The sequence below is a fragment of the Gigantopelta aegis genome, chromosome 10, assembly GCF_016097555.1.
Source record: "Gigantopelta aegis isolate Gae_Host chromosome 10, Gae_host_genome, whole genome shotgun sequence".
Lineage (NCBI taxonomy): Eukaryota > Metazoa > Mollusca > Gastropoda > Neomphalida > Peltospiridae > Gigantopelta > Gigantopelta aegis.
Genome location: NC_054708.1, coordinates 1,621,536 through 1,642,979, shown reverse-complemented (window position 1 = coordinate 1,642,979; position 21,444 = coordinate 1,621,536). Strand labels below are relative to the sequence as shown.

General features: G+C 37.4%; 1 protein-coding gene across 1 annotated transcript; it reads left to right on the top strand.

The window, feature by feature from the left end:
- Positions 1–8,970: 8,970 nt before the first annotated feature.
- On the top strand, positions 8,971–21,157 carry LOC121384597 (putative amine oxidase [copper-containing]). The gene is made up of 3 exons (XM_041515056.1): positions 8,971–10,826; positions 11,309–11,516; positions 20,512–21,157. Exons 1-3 carry the CDS (start codon positions 9,019–9,021, stop codon positions 20,830–20,832), a joined length of 2,337 nt encoding a protein of 778 aa, XP_041370990.1. The 5' UTR covers positions 8,971–9,018; the 3' UTR covers positions 20,833–21,157.
- The last annotated feature ends 287 nt before the right edge of the window (positions 21,158–21,444 follow it).

Genomic DNA, 21,444 nt, shown 5'->3' with positions numbered 1-21,444 from the left:
TACAACTAATTCGATGGATGTCCATCCATGCAGTCACGTGATGCCACCAGAGTGGATTCTCTATAAATCGCCATATTTTTGGATCCACCTCAATGTGTTTTTTTGACACAGGTCTTAAAGGTTCCTCTAGTAATGTTATTATGTGTGGTATCATAAAATATCCTTCATCGTTGGCAAAAAAACCCGATTTCGACCAAGTTTATGCATCACATTAACGTCAAATTCATCATCATCATCATAATCATCAACGTCAACAATTATTCCTGGAAAAGGTAAACCATCATAAAGTACAATAACTCGAACTTGCTTCAACACAGTGATGTCTCTTGGTAGATTTAACTCGAACTTGCTTCAACACAGTGATGTCTCTTGGTAGATTTAACTCGAACTTGCTTCAACACAGTGATGTCTCTTGGTGGATTTAACTCGAACTTGCTTCAACACAGTGATGTCTCTTGGTGGATTTAACTCGAACTTGCTTCAACACAGTGATGTCTCTTGGTGGATTTAACTCGAACTTGCTTCAACACAGTGATGTCTCTTGGTGGATTTAACTCGAACTTGCTTCAACACAGTGATGTGTCTTGGTAGATTTAACTCGAACTTGCTTCAACACAGTGATGTCTCTTGGTGGATTTAACTCGAACTTGCTTCAACACAGTGATGTCTCTTGGTGGATTTAACTCGAACTTGCTTCAACACAGTGATGTCTCTTGGTGGATTTAACTCGAACTTGCTTCAACACAGTGATGTCTCTTGGTGGATTTAACTCGAACTTGCTTCAACACAGTGATGCCTCTTGGTGGATTTTGTGCTGACCTGTTAATGAAAATAAGTGTGATTAAACTTTCATCATGGACATTAGTATAAATTTTAGTTAGGTTGCATTTTCTTCAATTACACTGCCTTTTGTTTTTAATTGTAGCTTTTATAAAATGCAAAAGGTTTTCTTGAAGAAAATGGAACATATAATGACATCTCAGTATATTTTTAATTTTGGCTGTTAAATATTTGATGTAACAAATGGTTATTTCTACATGTGGTCTAGGTAGCGTGAGAGGCTACATAAACTACTCCTACTAAACAGCAGCAATATATGCTTTATTTGAAGTTTCCCATAGACAGGATAGCACATACCATAGTCATGGGTTACTGGTTGGGACGGGAGAGAATTTGACATGTCCTCGGAGTGATTGATCCCATGACCGTCCACACCTGCACACATGGTCCTTCGTCAGAAACATTCTGTTAATTTAAATACACATACACAGTCAATGTTTGGAAATGAGGTTGTAACACTGGCATGTTGCAGATTTCTGGCAAAAATAAAGTGTTAGTGTCATTTCCGTAACGCACATGCCATTACGGAAATTATTATTTCCAGATAACAATTACACAAATATGAACACAACTGGGGCCTCACGAAGTTAGTAGGCCAGAAATTAATATTCTTATCTTGAACGTATCTGTATGAATGTCTACGAAATATAATTTGTGTTTTGTTAATTAGTGCTTGTGTAATTATATGGGTTATACGGTAATGACAGTAAATTAAAATACGCAAGAAAATACTCATACTTACATGTCGGATTAACCTCAATTTTCGTCTATCGATAAGCCACCTTTTGCTTTCCAACTTTAGAGCGCGCGAACTTTGTAATGACTTCATTAGCAACCCTGACAAGGGAGACTATTGTTCTGCAGGTCTGTTTTATAACAATTATGGAAATTACACGATATTTGGAGGACAAATATATGATCTATTATTTAATTCATTATTGTTTTTAGCAAACATAGGAACTAGATTTGTTTTTGTTTTTTTAATATTTAACACACTATTAATGTAATACATTTTTCATAAATATTAGGGTACCCTGCAGGGATATATGCTGATTATAGGTGGGTGTATAACATAGTTGTTTCATTAGTTAAAGATACGATTCATATTAATAATATTTATTGCCGAAAACGTTTACATTTTGAATTTTATCCCCATATTTACAACGGATTGGCTGTTATTCATGAACATCTTTTTCGTACTTTATATTTTTCGCATCATCAGTCGTGCGGTTGACGGACAATGGGAGTGCGGGACGTAGCCCAGTGGTAGCTTGATGCGCGGTCCGTTTGGGATCGATCTCCGTCGGTGGGAATATTGGGCTATTTCTCGTTTCAGCCAGTGCACCACGACAGGTATAAAAAAAAGTAGCGGGTTTCCTCTCTATGACTGTCAAAATTACCATACGTTTGATATCAAATAGCCGATGATTAATAAATCAATGTGCTCTAGTGGTGTCGTTAAACAAAACAAAAATAAAAAATGACGGTCAATGGATTACAACATAGTCCTGCGCTACCGCCATGCCCTGCTGTGACAAGTCAAGCACCCCGTCCCCCACCCACGTTATGTCTCGTGCTCAACGTCACGGTGCAGGCCCGTAGGAACGACTTTGGGGGGGGGGGGGGGGGGCACTGGCGGATCGGTTACAAACTCTATATCAGATTTTGGTTATAATGGCAAACATTAATGTGATAAAAAAAAGAAAAAAAAGAAAGAAAAGGCCTGCGATGGATCAATCTAATTAAAATTAGCTCCACTATTACATGTGGATCTAAAGACAGCCAGTTGGAGCTCATGTCCACCAATCAAAACCTTACTTGCAGAATCCTGCCAGTGATTTAAAAATAATTTGAAAACATTCCGAATTATCCTGAGGGTATACGACATGTTTCGTGTGAATTACGAATGCCTTAAAACATGTTTTATTTTATAAAATAAATAATTTGTAATGTAAAACTGAAGACTGATTTAGGTTTTTTTTAATTTTATAAATAAATAAATAATTTTTAATGTAAAATTGAAGACTGATAACCCACCCCGTAGGGTATTGGTATGGTTCGCTGTACTGCGGCCACTAAAATAGACTCGCCCGATATTTTTAAAATTTGTATGCTCCCAAATAACGTTATAAAAGGCGAAGTGTGATTGGTCAATATTTAAATTATTATTTACAGACGAAATGTTACCTGGACATTGGGGACTACGCAGTGTTGTTAGTTTTAAATCACTGGCAGGATTCTGCAAGTAAGGTTTTGATTGGTGGACATGAGCTCCAACTGGCAGTCTTTAGATCCACATGTAATAGTGGAGCTAATTTTAATTAGATTGGCGATGGATCCGCCATTGAAAGATAGTCGCGTTGCTTTCAGCCTGCAAACATCTGGTTGGAAATTATCAACACGCTAACACTGTTCTGTATTCCGACTCCAATCCACAGGGTTTGTGTGGCGCCTCGTATCGCCATGCTGTGGCGTGTACACACGAGCTCACGTGTTCACTGGTGACTCCCCCAGTCTCCTCCCCCAGTATCCTCCCGTTTCTCTCTCGGAACCGACAGCGGATCAGTAGGTCTACGTGTTTTTGGTTTTATTCGCAGACGACGTTCTGTTATACGTTTACAGAGTGTGGTGGGATTGTGTTTTTTACCAAACTCGTGTCTTGTTGTCAGGTGAGAACGTAAGCTAAACGCATTTAATTAAGTAAGCATGCGGCCATTTTCCATCACAATAGTTTCAATGTTATTTTCAGAAAAGAATATCGCGTTTAATGGTGCATGCAGCATGCAGCCAGTGTCCACCACAATACATGTAGTTCTACTGTTACTTTCAGAAAACAATATCGCGTTTTAACGGTGCATGCAGCATGTAAACAGTGTCCATCATAATACATGTAGTTCTACTGTTACTTTTAGAAAACAATGTCGCGTTTTAACGGTGCATGCAGCATGTAAACAGTGTCCATCATAATACATGTAGTTCTACTGTTACTTTTAGAAAACAATGTCGCGTTTTAACGGTGCATGCAGCATGTAAACAGTGTCCATCATAATACATGTAGTTCTACTGTTACTTTCAGAAAACAATATCGCGTTTTAACGGTGCATGCAGCATGTAAACAGTGTCCATCATAATACATGTAGTTCTACTGTTACTTTTAGAAAACAATATCGCGTTTTAACGGTGCATGCAGCATGTCAACAGTGTCCATCATAATACATGTAGTTCTACTGTTACTTTCAGAAAACAATATCGCGTTTTAACGGTGCATGCAGCATGTAAACAGTGTCCATCATAATACATGTAGTTCTACTGTTACTTTTAGAAAACAATGTCGCGTTTTAACGGTGCATGCAGCATGTAAACAGTGTCCATCATAATACATGTAGTTCTACTGTTACTTTTAGAAAACAATATCGCGTTTTAACGGTGCATGCAGCATGTAAACAGTGTCCATCATAATACATGTAGTTCTACTGTTACTTTCAGAAAACAATATCGCGTTTTAACGGTGCATGCAGCATGTAAACAGTGTCCATCATAATACATGTAGTTCTACTGTTACTTTCAGAAAACAATATCGCGTTTTAACGGTGCATGCAGCATGTAAACAGTGTCCATCATAATACATGTAGTTCTACTGTTACTTTTAGAAAACAATGTCGCGTTTTAACGGTGCATGCAGCATGTAAACAGTGTCCATCATAATACATGTAGTTCTACTGTTACTTTCAGAAAACAATATCGCGTTTTAACGGTGCATGCAGCATGTAAACAGTGTCCATCATAATACATGTAGTTCTACTGTTACTTTTAGAAAACAATATCGCGTTTTAACGGTGCATGCAGCATGTAGACAGTGTCAATCATAATAGTTCTACTGTTACTTTCAGAAAACAATATCGCGTTTTAACGGTGCATGCAGCATGTAGACAGTGTCCAATCATAATAGTTCTACTGTTACTTTCAGAAAAGAATATCACGTTTTAACGGTGCATGCGCCCAATAGACTGGCATCAATTCTCTTACTCGACTATTGGCAGACGACGGTGAAGTAGGGTGCTGAATCAAAACTGGAATCTAGCCGTTTTCATCATAATCATCATAATACATGTAGTTCTACTGTTACTTTTAGAAAACAATATCGCGTTTTAACGGTGCATGCAGCATGTAGACAGTGTCAATCATAATAGTTCTACTGTTACTTTCAGAAAACAATATCGCGTTTTAACGGTGCATGCAGCATGTAGACAGTGTCAATCATAATAGTTCTACTGTTACTTTCAGAAAAGAATATCACGTTTTAACGGTGCATGCGCCCAATAGACTGGCATCAATTCTCTTACTCGACTATTGGCAGACGACGGTGAAGTAGGGTGCTGAATCAAAACTGGAATCTAGCCGTTTTCATCATAATCATCATAATACATGTAGTTCTACTGTTACTTTTAGAAAACAATATCGCGTTTTAACGGTGCATGCAGCATGTAGACAGTGTCAATCATAATAGTTCTACTGTTACTTTCAGAAAACAATATCGCGTTTTAACGGTGCATGCAGCATGTAAACAGTGTCCATCATAATACATGTAGTTCTACTGTTACTTTTAGAAAACAATATCGCGTTTTAACGGTGCATGCAGCATGTAGACAGTGTCAATCATAATAGTTCTACTGTTACTTTCAGAAAACAATATCGCGTTTTAACGGTGCATGCAGCATGTAGACAGTGTCAATCATAATAGTTCTACTGTTACTTTCAGAAAACAATATCGCGTTTTAACGGTGCATGCAGCATGTAGACAGTGTCAATCATAATAGTTCTACTGTTACTTTTAGAAAAGAATATCACGTTTTAACGGTGCATGCGCCCAATAGACTGGCATCAATTCTCTTACTCGACTATTGGCAGACGACGGTGAAGTAGGGTGCTGAATCAAAACTGGAATCTAGCCGCGTGAGAACAATCGCTGGTATTCATGATACAGCCGTTTCTTACACACCCGTTGCTGAGAACATCATGTGTTATTTTTGGTAACACATAGTTGTTTACATACGGACGTGTGTTCACAATTCCAATACATACAACTGGCTGCTCCTACGCGATGACCAGGTCACCAATGCCATACGTCCAATAAAAAAACAGGACGATGGAAATCGATTACATTGTGATGGATAGTTAACCTGGCAATCATGTGTCTGACGCGTAAAGCAGCTACAAGTGCAAAAGGTTGTAAATATCTTTTAGTTGATAAAGATGTTAAAATTTGCTTAAAACCCGGTTTTTGAGGATATGTAAGAAATAGAATAATACATTCGTGTCCGTTAAATACCATTTATCTCACAACTCGTTAAAAACGTATCAAACTCGCTTTCGCTCGTTAGATACATTTTGAAACAACTCGTGAGATAAATGGTATCTAACGGTGACTCTAAGTACGCAAACATTGAAGAATAATTAGTACTGGTATTTTCATGCAGCTGAAACTTTTAAGGACAATTATTTATAATATATTTATAAACAACGGAGCTAGGGGAACAGATATAATATATTGACTAAATTTGACAAGATGGTCAACAAGAGGACAAAATATACACCTAATAATATAGAATACATAATACGTGTTTACTGGTGTATATATAGCAATTGGTAGTCACTGTATAGTAGTAATAATAATAGCAATAATAGTAGTTTTAATAATAATAATAGTAGCAGTAGTAGTAGTAACAAGTATAATAATAATAATAATAATAATAATAATAATTGTAATATAGATAGGAATCAATTTTGATTATGACATGAGATACTAGTATTCAATTACCAGGGCGTTTAAAAACCTGGCAAATTACATTTATAAATTTTGCCAACTTCTTTAATATATCATGGGTAAACCAGTTTCGGTGAGCATAAGCATTCAGTTCTAAAACATCAATATTTATTAATACAGTTGTTATCCAAATAGCTACCCTTTTATTAGTATTTCTACACTTCAAATGAGCACTAAACTGGCCGCTATGTAGCGAAATTACCGCAAGTGCGTCAAAAACTGTAACATGGATCAGCCGTAAATGTTGTTAACTACGTAACCTGTTTTGGTGAATTAAACGCTCACAGCCAAACCTTTCCAACACAAAACTGTTCAGTGTTTTATCAAAACATGTATATTGTTCAACAAAACGTAGTTATGATAATTTATAAAAAATATTTTTAATATTTTAAGATAAATTACAATATGGAATTCTAAAGAAACAGTGTTAACAGACAACATTTTAGGAAAACGAATATAACGGTTCTGATGTCTTGCAATTTCATTGCATAAGTTGAGCAAATGTATAGCTATAATGGTATTTTTTTTTAGGTAAAACAAATATAGGCTGCATTCTGAGTTTTAATAAATATATAAACAGATATCTAGAAAGATATTTATGTTAAAACATATAAGGACCATATATTTCAGGGCCGTAGCTAGGATTTTTTGTTTGGGGGGGCAACTGAGTAGTTAATAGTCTAAAACTCCTTAAACAGTTGAGAAGAGAATTTTCTTTAAGTTTCTATAATGCTTTCCGGATTTTTTTCCCCTTGCCCCCCCCCCCCCCCCCCCCCCCCCCCCCCCCCCCCCCCCCTTAGCTACGGCCCTGTATTTTTGGCAAGTATCTGTAAACAGAGTTTTGCCAGCAGACGCCGTGACAATCGTGTGACTAATACCAAGATAGCAGTACAGCTGAGAACAGAAAAAAAAAGTTTTAAAGTTTTCTTTCAAATAACAGTCTTTGAAAATCATAGAAAAGGGGTATTAAGAAATATTTGTTTTTATTATTCGATGTATGATTCTATATAGAAAGCATAGTAAAGTTGGGTCTTTCATACACAGAAATGGTAAAATATAGGTCGTTTTCCACTCTTATGACGATAATATGTCATCCAAAGTTAAATATTTTTGTTGGGAAGTTGGCACTATTGTTAATTGGTTGTCAAGGTTGTACGGGTGGAAGGGTGGAGGAACATATAGCGAATGATAAGTACTAAATTCACGTCTGTATCATCATAATAAACAGAATTTCTTAACCTCAGATAAATCTGGCTTTCTCCTGTGGCCCTTTACATCGTCACTATCGGTGTTAGCGCAATAGTTTGTCTCTTTCTAAGGTGTTGGCACAGAGCCAATATTTGGAAATCAACATGAAATGTGTCTTGAGACCCTAGCAACCACACGTGACAAACTATAGGCAGATTGCTCAGATTTGCGTATCATACTAAAACATGTATCATACTTGAGTACTTTTATGAATGCCAACTCGTGTGATGACTAGTTTAGTATGATACTTTAGATTTAGGTATACTTAAGTTAGGAATGGGTATCAATACAGAGCCAGATTTTTATTACATTTTTCATCATTAATTTTTATTTCAAAATTGATTACACTAATTTGTTTTAAGTCAGCTGAAAACTTTACTCCTAATATTTCAAAATGTTCTGCACCCAGTCTAATTTTCATAGACATCTTTTGCTGCCTTACTATATGACTTTCGATTTCGAATAGTTTATCTTCAAGCCAAAAGCATTATTATATAAATATAAAACTATTAAGGTATGTTAAAAGGATTTGGGAGTTCCATCTCGAATAAACGTTGTGTCGTCTGCATATAGTGATAAGAGGAATTCCTGTCCACCTATTTTTAAACAATTTATTTGGTGAGAATTTCAAATTAATATTGCAAGACTTTTTGCACACATAATAAAATTATATGTCGAGAGGGGGTCGCCTTGCCTACATCCACGTTCTAATTTGAAATGTTTGAAAGCATTGGGGTTTTTTGTAGTGTACCTCTATGTTACAGCTTGGTTGTGTGTATTTCCTCAAACTGTCTACTTATGCCTCATTTCATATTGAGCCTCTGCCCTCTGTTATAGCATTGGTTTTGTGTATTTCCTCAAACTGTCTACTTATGCCTCATTTCATATTAAACCTCTACCCTCTGTTATAGCATTGGTTTTGTGTGTTTCCTCAAACTGTCTGCTTCTACCTATACCTCATTTTATATTGTAATACTACTCTGTGTTATAGCATTGGTTTTGTGTGTTTCCTCAGTATGATGAATCATCGAGAGGAAGTTCGACTGAACACAAGAATTCGACAATGGCGGCTCGTCTCGCTTGTGCTGGCCGTGTGTTTAGCGATCATGCTGATAGTCGTCATTGTACTGGTGGTCAAGGAATACACTACAACAGAGACATCTGGAGGTCGGGTGTGTGGAGGACATCAAACAGAGAACATAGACACGTTAGACTCTTTAAATCCTGGTCCTTTTCATGACTTGACACAAGCTGAACTACGTGCTGTTCACAAATACATTTATGGTTTATCAAAACTCAATCTAGTGAAGCCATCGAGGGCCAGTATGAACACAAGTTATTTGTATGCAGCAGATTTGTTTCTGCCAAGGAAAGAAGACGTATTGGCATTTCTGGACGAGGGAAAAGCACAGCCGCATCGGAAAGCCAAGATTGTCGTGTTCAGGGGAGACAAACAGCTTCCTGTAGTGGAGGAGTATATTGTAGGTCCTTTACCCACACCTGTTTACTGTGACTTGTATAACTCCACTGCCTACAGAAACCCTGTTAACTTCTCATTCAGACCGTTTTCAAAATTCGAGTTTAAAGCCGTTTTTGAGTTTATTGTGCCTATTATTGACAAAGAAATTAAATATATTTTACTTGAAAGTTATGGTGCTACCTTTGTCAACTGTGGCATGAAATGTTTAACAATATACCCTACACCCGTATCTTCTGGAATTATTGGACGTCCTGAAAGAAAGATTTGGCTGGGTATTTACCAGAATATCGAATATGGAACGTTGCACCCAACAGACTTAAGTTTCCTGGTAAACATTAATTCTCCAGATCCTTCCGAAATGTTCATAGAGAAGGTCGTCTATGCTGGCCAGGAATTCGCAAACCTCACGGACTTGGCTATTCGGTACAATAGCAGTGACATGGTTAAACACACAATTCCATTTCCAGATTACTCAGAGGATCTGTTCTCTTCAATGCATCAAAGAGGTCCACGGATACCCGCAGAGTCTCAGAGACCACCACAGCTAGTGGAACCTGATGGTAAACGATACAGTGTTCATAACAGGGAGGTACGATACATGCAGTGGAAGTTTGATTTCAGAATGTCTGTTCTTACGGGACCTCAGGTCTACAATGTCCGCTTCAAAGACACCAGGATTGCGTATGAAATAGGTCTTCAGGACATAGCCGTGTTCTACTCTGGCTACAGTTCGCTTGCTCGAGCGGCAGATTTTCTCGACAGTGTTAGTATCTTGGGAACACGCTGTAGAGCTTTAGTTCCCGGAGCCGACTGTCCCCTCACGGCAACACTTATTGGGAAGTCTTTTCTTGTGGAATCTACAGAAGACCTTGGCTATCTGAGTAACGTGTTCTGTTTATTTGAGCAGAATCTGGGTGTTCCACTACGTCGTCACATGTCGTACGCCCAGAACGAGGGTCAGTGGTATTCCGGGATGCTGAACAGCGCTCTCACCCTCAGAAGCATTATTGTAATCTCCAACTACGATTATGTGATAGATTTTAACTTCTATCAAAATGGTGCCATAGAAGTCAAAGTTCACTCGACTGGATACATATTTACTACATTCTATTCGCAGGAAAAGCATAGTTACGGCTTTAAAATGCATGATAACATTCTGGGGAATATCCATCAGCATCTGTTCAACTTCAAGGTGGATATTGATATACTGGGCACGCGTAATCGTTATGAGACTCTCGATATTTCAACAGAGGAAGTGTCCAACGAGCAGACGACTGGCAATGATGGCGACACCTACTGGCAGGTGAAGTTTGATCACCATCTCAGACGGACGGAATTAGACGCAGCTTACAAGTTCAACTTCGACCACCTGAAATACCATCTTATATTTAACAACAACAAGAAGACATCCCAAGGTGTACAGAGAGCTTACAGGCAAGTATGGTAGCCGACACTCAACACTGTTTAGTTGCCTACAGGCAAGTATGGTAGATAGCCGACATTCAACACTGTTTACTGCTTAACTACAGAACAGCTTCGTTTTCAACCATTAATCTTTGGGTGTAAATTCATGGCGTAACAGAGGGCAGTCCGTGCCGCCTGTGAGAAAATGATGATGTCATTTGTTGTTTTGATTTAGTGCATGTGCTTAAATCGTCGTTTGCAAAGAGCATTTAAACTTTCGAGGTATTACTGCTATTATACCCTATTTTTGACAACATTCGTACTTCTTGCATGATTTTGCTAAAAACTAAAGGAGCTTCATACTAGTAACTAAAGATTGTCAGATATATCATAATCAGTCAAATACAGCTATGATTTTTGTATCTGGTGATAAGTTAGATTCCAACTATCCAGTTGACTGTCATCTTCATTTCGCAACCTCTGGAAAATATTTGTATATTTTTATTGGCTAGGATTCTCATGAGTGGCATGTCAAAGCAGCTCCTTCCAGAAGACAAGAACAACGAGATTTCCATTTCGTGGGCCCGCTACCAGATGGCTGTGACCAAGGTGAAGGACGACGAAAGACAGAGCAGCTCGCACTATGGATTATTTGATTCGCTGTTGCCCACAGTCAACTTCACTACATTTGTAGCAGATGACGACGGTATTGTTGACGAGGTCAGTTTTGTAGATGGAGAAAGTCAGCATTTTACATCTCATCATGACATTGCCAATGATTTGGCAGATAAAATAAATTATAACTCGTCTTTTGCATGCAGTACAGATGTTTTTACATGTTAAAAATAGAGCTGAAAAGCAACCTATTAACTTTTTATCTCAAAATACTGAAGTATACAGCAGACACTTCTCTTTGGAGGAGTTGCAGGATGCTCTTCATAGAGCACATGATACTTCAGTGGGATCAGATGAAATACACTATCAACTATTAAAGCACTTACCTGAATCATCCTTGATAGTTCTATTAAATATCTATAACACAATTTGGACTTCTGGTGACTTTACTTCTGTTTGGAAGAAGACAATTATTATTCCTATTCCTAAGCCTGGTAAGGATCCAACAAATCCTACCAGTTATCGTCCTTTCACTTTAACAAGTTACATTTGTAAAACCATGGAACGAATAATCCATCATAGACTTGTCTGGTATTTTGAGTCCCACAAATTGCTTACTAACGTGCAATATGGGTTCAGATCTCGACGTAGTATGGTTGACCATCTTGTTAGATTTGAAACATTTTGTACGACGATATCATCAATAACCAGCATTTTTGGTATCGGTATTTTTCTTTATCTGGCTTATTGTGGAAGTATGGGATTTTGAAAGTCCTCAATGGCATGGGCCTAAGAAGTCGTATGCCTAATTATATGTCAAATTTCTTAAAAGATAGGTCTTTCAAGGTACGTGTCGGATCCACGTTCTTCGACACTAATCCGCAAGAGATGTGCTTATCTCAAGGTAGCATCCTGTCAGTTACCCTACTTTATGTGAACATAAACAGCATCACACAGTGTTTAAAACCTGGTATTGATATCTCATTGTATGTTGATGATTTTCAGATTTTTTTCAGATCTTCCAATATGAGTATTATCAGACGTTATTTGCAGCTTTGTTTGAATAAGCTTCAACAATGGGCGACTGACAATGGCTTTCGATTCTCAAAGTCAAAGATTTTAAGTATGCATATCTGCTGGAAACGAGGTCTCCACTTACACCCACAGGTGTTTCTTGACATAAGTCCAATTCTAGTAGTTGAGGAGACTATATTTCTGGGAGTAATATATGTTAAAAAGAAGGGTCTAACGGCCCTTAACATTTTAAAGGTTATTGGTAATACAGAATGACCAAAAGGTTATGCTTCGTATGTATAAATCTTTAATTAGATCAAACCTGTATTATGGTGTATTGGGTATGGATCAGCAAGTAAGTCTTACTTGCAGATGCTAGATCATATACACAACCAGGGCTTAGGCTTTGCCTTGGAGCTTTTAGAACATCATCTGTGGAGAGCCTGTATGTTGATGCACACGAACCTAGAATGGGTGCCAGACTTTCAAAGCTTTCTCTGTAGTATGCCACGAAGATTAAGTCAATGCAAAACATCCAGCACATGTATAATGCTGTGTTTGATAATAAATATATGAAGTTGTTTGATGTGAAGCCAAATGCCATTTTCATATTTGGTCTTCATATTAAGCAGTTATTATCCTTTTCAAACACTGATTTAACGGACATTATGGAAACACCGCCATACGTCATACTGCCACCCTGGTGTATCAAACCACCCAAAATTGTATTTGATCCTATGCATCTGAAAAAGGATCACACAGATCCAGTTATTTAAAAAGAGCACTTCATGGAAATTCAAGAGAGGTACCGTGATTACATTCCTGTTTATATGAAAGGATCATGGGATGGGAACTCTGTGGCTTGTGCTACAGTTTTACCATCAGATGCCATACTTTCTATGAGATTGCCAGATTCAGCATCTATTTTTACTGTGGAATCCTGGGCAATCATTCAAGCCGTAGAACAAATTAAGGATTCTGTGGAATCCAAATATATTACACTCACTTTCGGTCTCCAAGCTTTATAAAATATGAAGATAGAACATCCATTAATTGGGATGTTCATACAAAAGTGTATTTTTATTTATTGCTAATTAAGATATTGTAATCAGTCACACTGGCATTAAGGGTATTGGAAAGACAGATACAGCTGCCAGTTCAGCTTTAGAGTTGCCTCATTCCAGGGTCGGTGTGCCCGACATTGATCTTAAACATGATATTAACCAATATATCTTTTCTACTTGGCAAGACGGTGTGGTTGCGAACAAGCTTCATTTCGTCAAACCAGTCATGGGAGAGTGGCAGTCCTCTTACAGGCAGTGTAGGAAGAGTGAAATTGTATTCTGATCATGATCACATCAGGAACATATACATGACACATTCATTTATTCTAAAGAAGTATCCTCCACCTGAGTGTGAACACGGTCAGTGTATACTTTATCAGCTTTATCCTGCGAAAGTTAGAATGGCGAATCTGAACAGGATAAAGCCGATATGTTAAGACAGTAACCAGTTGTTTTATTTATTAACAAGTAATGAAATACTAATCAAACGATACAATTTTATGTCACAACTTGTGGTCAGTGGCCGAAAATATAGAAATTTATCTAGTCATCATATCTTGACAATACATATAAATAGTGCTATTTACATTTTGTTTCAGATTTATGTTATTAATTCTAGTGAGTCTGTTTCAGGATCTTGTATTGTGGCCGACTATACCACATTCCCCACACTTAGTGTTATTAATTCTAGTCAGTTTGTGTTTTATAACCTTGTATTGTGGCCGACTATACCACATTCCCCACACTTAGTGTTATTAATTCTAGTCAGTTTGTGTTTTATAACCTTGTATTGTGGCCGACTATACCACATTCCCCACACTTAGTGTTATTAATTCTAGTCAGTTTGTGTTTTATAACCTTGTATTATAGCTGACTATACCACATTCCCCACACTTAGTGTTATTAATTCTAGTCAGTTTGTGTTTTATAACCTTGTATTGTAGCTGACTATACCACATTCCCACACTTAAGTGTTATTAATTCTAGTAAGTTTGTGTTTTATAACCTTGTATTGTAGCTATACCACATTCCCCACACTTAGTGTTATTAATTCTAGTGAGTTTGTGTTTTATAACCTTGTATTGTGGCCGACTATACCACATTCCCACACTTAGTGTTATTAATTCTAGTGAGTTTGTGTTTTATAACCTTGTATTGTAGCTGACTATACCACATTCCCCACACTTAGTGTTATTAATTCTAGTCAGTTTGTGTTTTATAACCTTGTATTGTGGCCGACTATACCACATTCCCACACTTAGTGTTATTAATTCTAGTCAGTTTGTGTTTTATAACCTTGTATTGTGGCCGACTATACCACATTCCCACACTTAGTGTTATTAATTCTAGTCAGTTTGTGTTTTATAACCTTGTATTGTAGCTGACTATACCACATTCCCCACACTTAGTGTTATTAATTCTAGTCAGTTTGTGTTTTATAACCTTGTATTGTGGCCGACTATACCACATTCCCACACTTAGTGTTATTAATTCTAGTCAGTTTGTGTTTTATAACCTTGTATTGTGGCCGACTATACCACATCCCCACACTTAGTGTTATTAATTCTAGTCAGTTTGTGTTTTATAACCTTGTATTGTGGCCGACTATACCACATTCCCACACTTAGTGTTATTAATTCTAGTCAGTTTGTGTTTTATAACCTTGTATTGTGGTCGACTATACCACATTCCCACACTTAGTGTTATTAATTCTAGTCAGTTTGTGTTTTATAACCTTGTATTGTGGCCGACTATACCACATTCCCACACTTAGTGTTATTAATTCTAGTCAGTTTGTGTTTTATAACCTTGTATTGTGGCCGACTATACCACATTCCCACACTTAGTGTTATTAATTCTAGTCAGTTTGTGTTTTATAACCTTGTATTGTGGCCGACTATACCACATTCCCACACTTAGTGTTATTAATTCTAGTCAGTTTGTGTTTTATAACCTTGTATTGTGGCCGACTATACCACATTCCCCACACTTAGTGTTATTAATTCTAGTCAGTTTGTGTTTTATAACCTTGTATTGTGGCCGACTATACCACATTCCCCACACTTAGTGTTATTAATTCTAGTCAGTTTGTGTTTTATAACCTTGTATTGTGGTCGACTATACCACATTCCCCACACTTAGTGTTATTAATTCTAGTCAGTTTGTGTTTTATAACCTTGTATTGTGGTCGACTATACCACATTCCCCACACTTAGTGTTATTAATTCTAGTCAGTTTGTGTTTTATAACCTTGTATTGTGGTCGACTATACCACATTCCCCACACTTAGTGTTATTAATTCTAGTCAGTTTGTGTTTTATAACCTTGTATTGTGGTCGACTATACCACATTCCCCACACTTAGTGTTATTAATTCTAGTGAGTTTGTGTTTTATAACCTTGTATTGTGGCCGACTATACCACATTCCCACACTTAGTGTTATTAATTCTAGTGAGTTTGTGTTTTATAACCTTGTATTGTGGCCGACTATACCACATTCCCCACACTTAGTGTTATTAATTCTAGTCAGTTTGTGTTTTATAACCTTGTATTGTGGCCGACTATACCACATTCCCACACTTAGTGTTATTAATTCTAGTCAGTTTGTGTTTTATAACCTTGTATTGTGGCCGACTATACCACATTCCCCACACTTAGTGTTATTAATTCTAGTCAGTTTGTGTTTTATAACCTTGTATTGTGGCCGACTATACCACATTCCCCACACTTAGTGTTATTAATTCTAGTCAGTTTGTGTTTTATAACCTTGTATTGTGGCCGACTATACCACATTCCCCACACTTAGTGTTATTAATTCTAGTCAGTTTGTGTTTTATAACCTTGTATTGTGGCCGACTATACCACATTCCCCACACTTAGTGTTATTAATTCTAGTCAGTTTGTGTTTTATAACCTTGTATTGTGGCCGACTATACCACATTCCCCACACTTAGTGTTATTAATTCTAGTCAGTTTGTGTTTTATAACCTTGTATTGTGGCCGACTATACCACATTCCCCACACTTAGTGTTATTAATTCTAGTGAGTTTGTGTTTTATAACCTTGTATTGTGGCCGACTATACCACATTCCCCACACTTAGTGTTATTAATTCTAGTGAGTTTGTGTTTTATAACCTTGTATTGTGGCCGACTATACCACATTCCCCACACTTAGTGTTATTAATTCTAGTGAGTTTGTGTTTTATAACCTTGTATTGTGGCCGACTATACCACATTCCCACACTTAGTGTTATTAATTCTAGTCAGTTTGTGTTTTATAACCTTGTATTGTGGCCGACTATACCACATTCCCCACACTTAGTGTTATTAATTCTAGTCAGTTTGTGTTTTATAACCTTGTATTGTGGCCGACTATACCACATTCCCACACTTAGTGTTATTAATTCTAGTCAGTTTGTGTTTTATAACCTTGTATTGTGGCCGACTATACCACATTCCCACACTTAGTGTTATTAATTCTAGTCAGTTTGTGTTTTATAACCTTGTATTGTGGTCGACTATACCACATTCCCACACTTAGTGTTATTAATTCTAGTCAGTTTGTGTTTTATAACCTTGTATTGTGGCCGACTATACCACATTCCCACACTTAGTGTTATTAATTCTAGTCAGTTTGTGTTTTATAACCTTGTATTGTGGCTGACTATACCACATTCCCCACACTTAGTGTTATTAATTCTAGTCAGTTTGTGTTTTATAATCTTGTATTGTGGCCGACTATACCACATTCCCACACTTAGTGTTATTAATTCTAGTCAGTTTGTGTTTTATAACCTTGTATTGTGGTCGACTATACCACATTCCCACACTTAGTGTTATTAATTCTAGTCAGTTTGTGTTTTATAACCTTGTATTGTGGCCGACTATACCACATTCCCCACACTTAGTGTTATTAATTCTAGTCAGTTTGTGTTTTATAACCTTGTATTGTGGTCGACTATACCACATTCCCACACTTAGTGTTATTAATTCTAGTCAGTTTGTGTTTTATAACCTTGTAGTCCGACTATACCACATTCCCACACTTAGTGTTATTAATTCTAGTGAGTTTGTGTTTTATAATCTTGTATTGTGGCCAACTATACCACATTCCCACACTTAGTGTTATTAATTCTAGTCAGTTTGTGTTTTATAACCTTGTATTGTGGCCGACTATACCACATTCCCCACACTTAGTGTTATTAATTCTAGTCAGTTTGTGTTTTATAACCTTGTATTGTGGTCGACTATACCACATTCCCACACTTAGTGTTATTAATTCTAGTCAGTTTGTGTTTTATAACCTTGTATTGTGGCCGACTATACCACATTCCCCACACTTAGTGTTATTAATTCTAGTCAGTTTGTGTTTTATAACCTTGTATTGTGGCCGACTATACCACATTCCCCACACTTAGTGTTATTAATTCTAGTCAGTTTGTGTTTTATAACCTTGTATTGTGGTCGACTATACCACATTACCCACACTTAGTGTTATTAATTCTAGTCAGTTTGTGTTTTATAACCTTGTATTGTGGCCGACTATACCACATTCCCACACTTAGTGTTATTAATTCTAGTCAGTTTGTGTTTTATAACCTTGTATTTTGGTCGACTATACCACATTCCCCACACTTAGTGTTATTAATTCTAGTCAGTTTGTGTTTTATAACCTTGTATTGTGGCCGACTATACCACATTCCCCACACTTAGTGTTATTAATTCTAGTGAGTTTGTGTTTTATAACCTTGTATTGTGGCCGACTATACCACATTCCCACACTTAGTGTTATTAATTCTAGTGAGTTTGTGTTTTATAACCTTGTATTGTGGTCGACTATACCACATTCCCACACTTAGTGTTATTAATTCTAGTGAGTTTGTGTTTTATAACCTTGTATTGTGGCCGACTATACCACATTCCCACACTTAGTGTTATTAATTCTAGTCAGTTTGTGTTTTATAACCTTGTATTGTGGCCGACTATACCACATTCCCACACTTAGTGTTATTAATTCTAGTCAGTTTGTGTTTTATAACCTTGTATTGTGGTCGACTATACCACATTCCCCACACTTAGTGTTATTAATTCTAGTCAGTTTGTGTTTTATAACCTTGTATTGTGGCCGACTATACCACATTCCCACACTTAGTGTTATTAATTCTAGTCAGTTTGTGTTTTATAACCTTGTATTGTGGCCGACTATACCACATTCCCACACTTAGTGTTATTAATTCTAGTCAGTTTGTGTTTTATAACCTTGTATTGTGGCCGACTATACCACATTCCCACACTTAGTGTTATTAATTCTAGTCAGTTTGTGTTTTATAACCTTGTATTGTGGCCGACTATACCACATTCCCCACACTTAGTGTTATTAATTCTAGTCAGTTTGTGTTTTATAACCTTGTATTGTGGTCGACTATACCACATTCCCCACACTTAGTGTTATTAATTCTAGTCAGTTTGTGTTTTATAACCTTGTATTGTGGTCGACTATACCACATTCCTCACACTTAGTGTTATTAATTCTAGTCAGTTTGTGTTTTATAACCTTGTATTGTGGCCGACTATACCACATTCCCCACACTTAGTGTTATTAATTCTAGTCAGTTTGTGTTTTATAACCTTGTATTGTGGCCGACTATACCACATTCCCCACACTTAGTGTTATTAATTCTAGTCAGTTTGTGTTTTATAACCTTGTATTGTGGTCGACTATACCACATTCCCACACTTAGTGTTATTAATTCTAGTCAGTTTGTGTTTTATAACCTTGTATTGTGGCCGACTATACCACATTCCCCACACTTAGTGTTATTAATTCTAGTCAGTTTGTGTTTTATAACCTTGTATTGTGGCCGACTATACCACATTCCCCACACTTAGTGTTATTAATTCTAGTCAGTTTGTGTTTTATAACCTTGTATTGTGGCCGACTATACCACATTCCCCACACTTAGTGTTATTAATTCTAGTCAGTTTGTGTTTTATAACCTTGTATTGTGGCCGACTATACCACATTCCCCACACTTAGTGTTATTAATTCTAGTCAGTTTGTGTTTTATAACCTTGTATTGTGGCCGACTATACCACATTCCCCACACTTAGTGTTATTAATTCTAGTGAGTTTGTGTTTTATAACCTTGTATTGTGGCCGACTATACCACATTCCCACACTTAGTGTTATTAATTCTAGTGAGTTTGTGTTTTATAACCTTGTATTGTGGCCGACTATACCACATTCCCACACTTAGTGTTATTAATTCTAGTCAGTTTGTGTTTTATAACCTTGTATTGTGGTCGACTATACCACATTCCCACACTTAGTGTTATTAATTCTAGTCAGTTTGTGTTTTATAACCTTGTATTGTGGTCGACTATACCACATTCCCACACTTAGTGTTATTAATTCTAGTCAGTTTGTGTTTTATAACCGTGTATTGTGGCCGACTATACCACATTCCCACACTTAGTGTTATTAATTCTAGTCAGTTTGTGTTTTATAACCGTGTATTGTGGTCGACTATACCACATTCCCACACTTAGTGTTATTAATTCTAGTCAGTTTGTGTTTTATAACCTTGTATTGTGGCCGACTATACCACATTCCCACACTTAGTGTTATTAATTCTAGTCAGTTTGTGTTTTATAACCTTGTATTGTAGCTGACTATACCACATTCCCCACACTTAGTGTTATTAATTCTAGTCAGTTTGTGTTTTATAATCTTGTATTGTGGCCGACTATTCCACATTCCCACACTTAGTGTTATTAATTCTAGTCAGTTTGTGTTTTATAACCTTGTATTGTGGTCGACTATACCACATTCCCACACTTAGTGTTATTAATTCTAGTCAGTTTGTGTTTTATAACCTTGTATTGTGGCCGACTATACCACATTCCCCACACTTAGTGTTATTAATTCTAGTCAGTTTGTGTTTTATAACCTTGTATTGTGGTCGACTATACCACATTCCCCACACTTAGTGTTATTAATTCTAGTGAGTTTGTTTTTCAGGATCTTGTTCTGTGGCTCACTATGGGATTGTACCACATCCCCCACACTGAAGATCTCCCAGTGACGCCAACTGTGGGTGGAAACCTGCAGTTCTTCCTTCTGCCTTACAACTACTTCGACGAATGTCCATCCATGCAGTCACGTGATGCCATCCGAGTGGATCTGAAAAATAAACGGAGTCCAAAAGATGGACTAAAGGTTACCCAATATGTGGATACGACAGGTACCCACTGCACCGTGCACACAGACAGTTTACAGTCACAGTTCAGTGAAAATCCAGATGCAGTTCTACAAACAAAACGTCCTAGGAATGAATTTTAGTCAGACCTGTGCGGCTCGTCACTTGAAATATCTATTAGAAAAGATTGTACACAAACGAAAGACACACGATTGCCTGCTGCAACTGGTCCTAGACAGGATACAGATGGTAGGGTACACGCTAAGTTTGTGACATAATGAGCTAATCTGGAGGGCATGGCGTAGATTGGTCTGCCTGCTGATCCAAAACATTTACATCTTCCTCCATTTTAGCGAGTGGTTATTACTACTTTGGCATCACTTTGAATCCAGCGTCCCTGGCCATATTCTGCCCACCCACTTCGCACAATACACACACAGAGAGAGAGAGAGAGAGAGAGAGAGAGAGAGAGAGAGAGAGAGAGAGAGAGAGAGAGAGAGAGAGAGAGAGAGAGAGAGAGAGAGAGAGAGAGAGAGAGAGAGAGAGGGGGGGGGGGGGAGGGAGGGAGGTAAAACATTACTAGTTTGGCAACTCTCTGAATCCAGCGTCCCTGGCCAAGTCTGCCCACCCACAATACACCAGTTTGCTGGGCTCAGTATTCTAATACTGGTTCAAAGCTTACTGCAGTGAACTCCATGTCACATTTTGAGACAGTTGTCATAGGTGTATGTGTTTCCATTTTTGTTGAGGGGCAG

Excerpts from the sequence above, each read along its gene's own strand:
- LOC121384597 (XM_041515056.1), top strand. The coding sequence starts at position 9,019 with ATGCTGATAGTCGTCATTGTACTGGTGGTCAAGGAATACACTACAACA. Across the intron at positions 10,827-11,308 it reads GGTGTACAGAGAGCTTACAG|GATTCTCATGAGTGGCATGT; the intron begins GCAAGTATGGTA and ends TTTATTGGCTAG. Across the intron at positions 11,517-20,511 it reads ACGACGGTATTGTTGACGAG|GATCTTGTTCTGTGGCTCAC; the intron begins GTCAGTTTTGTA and ends TTTGTTTTTCAG.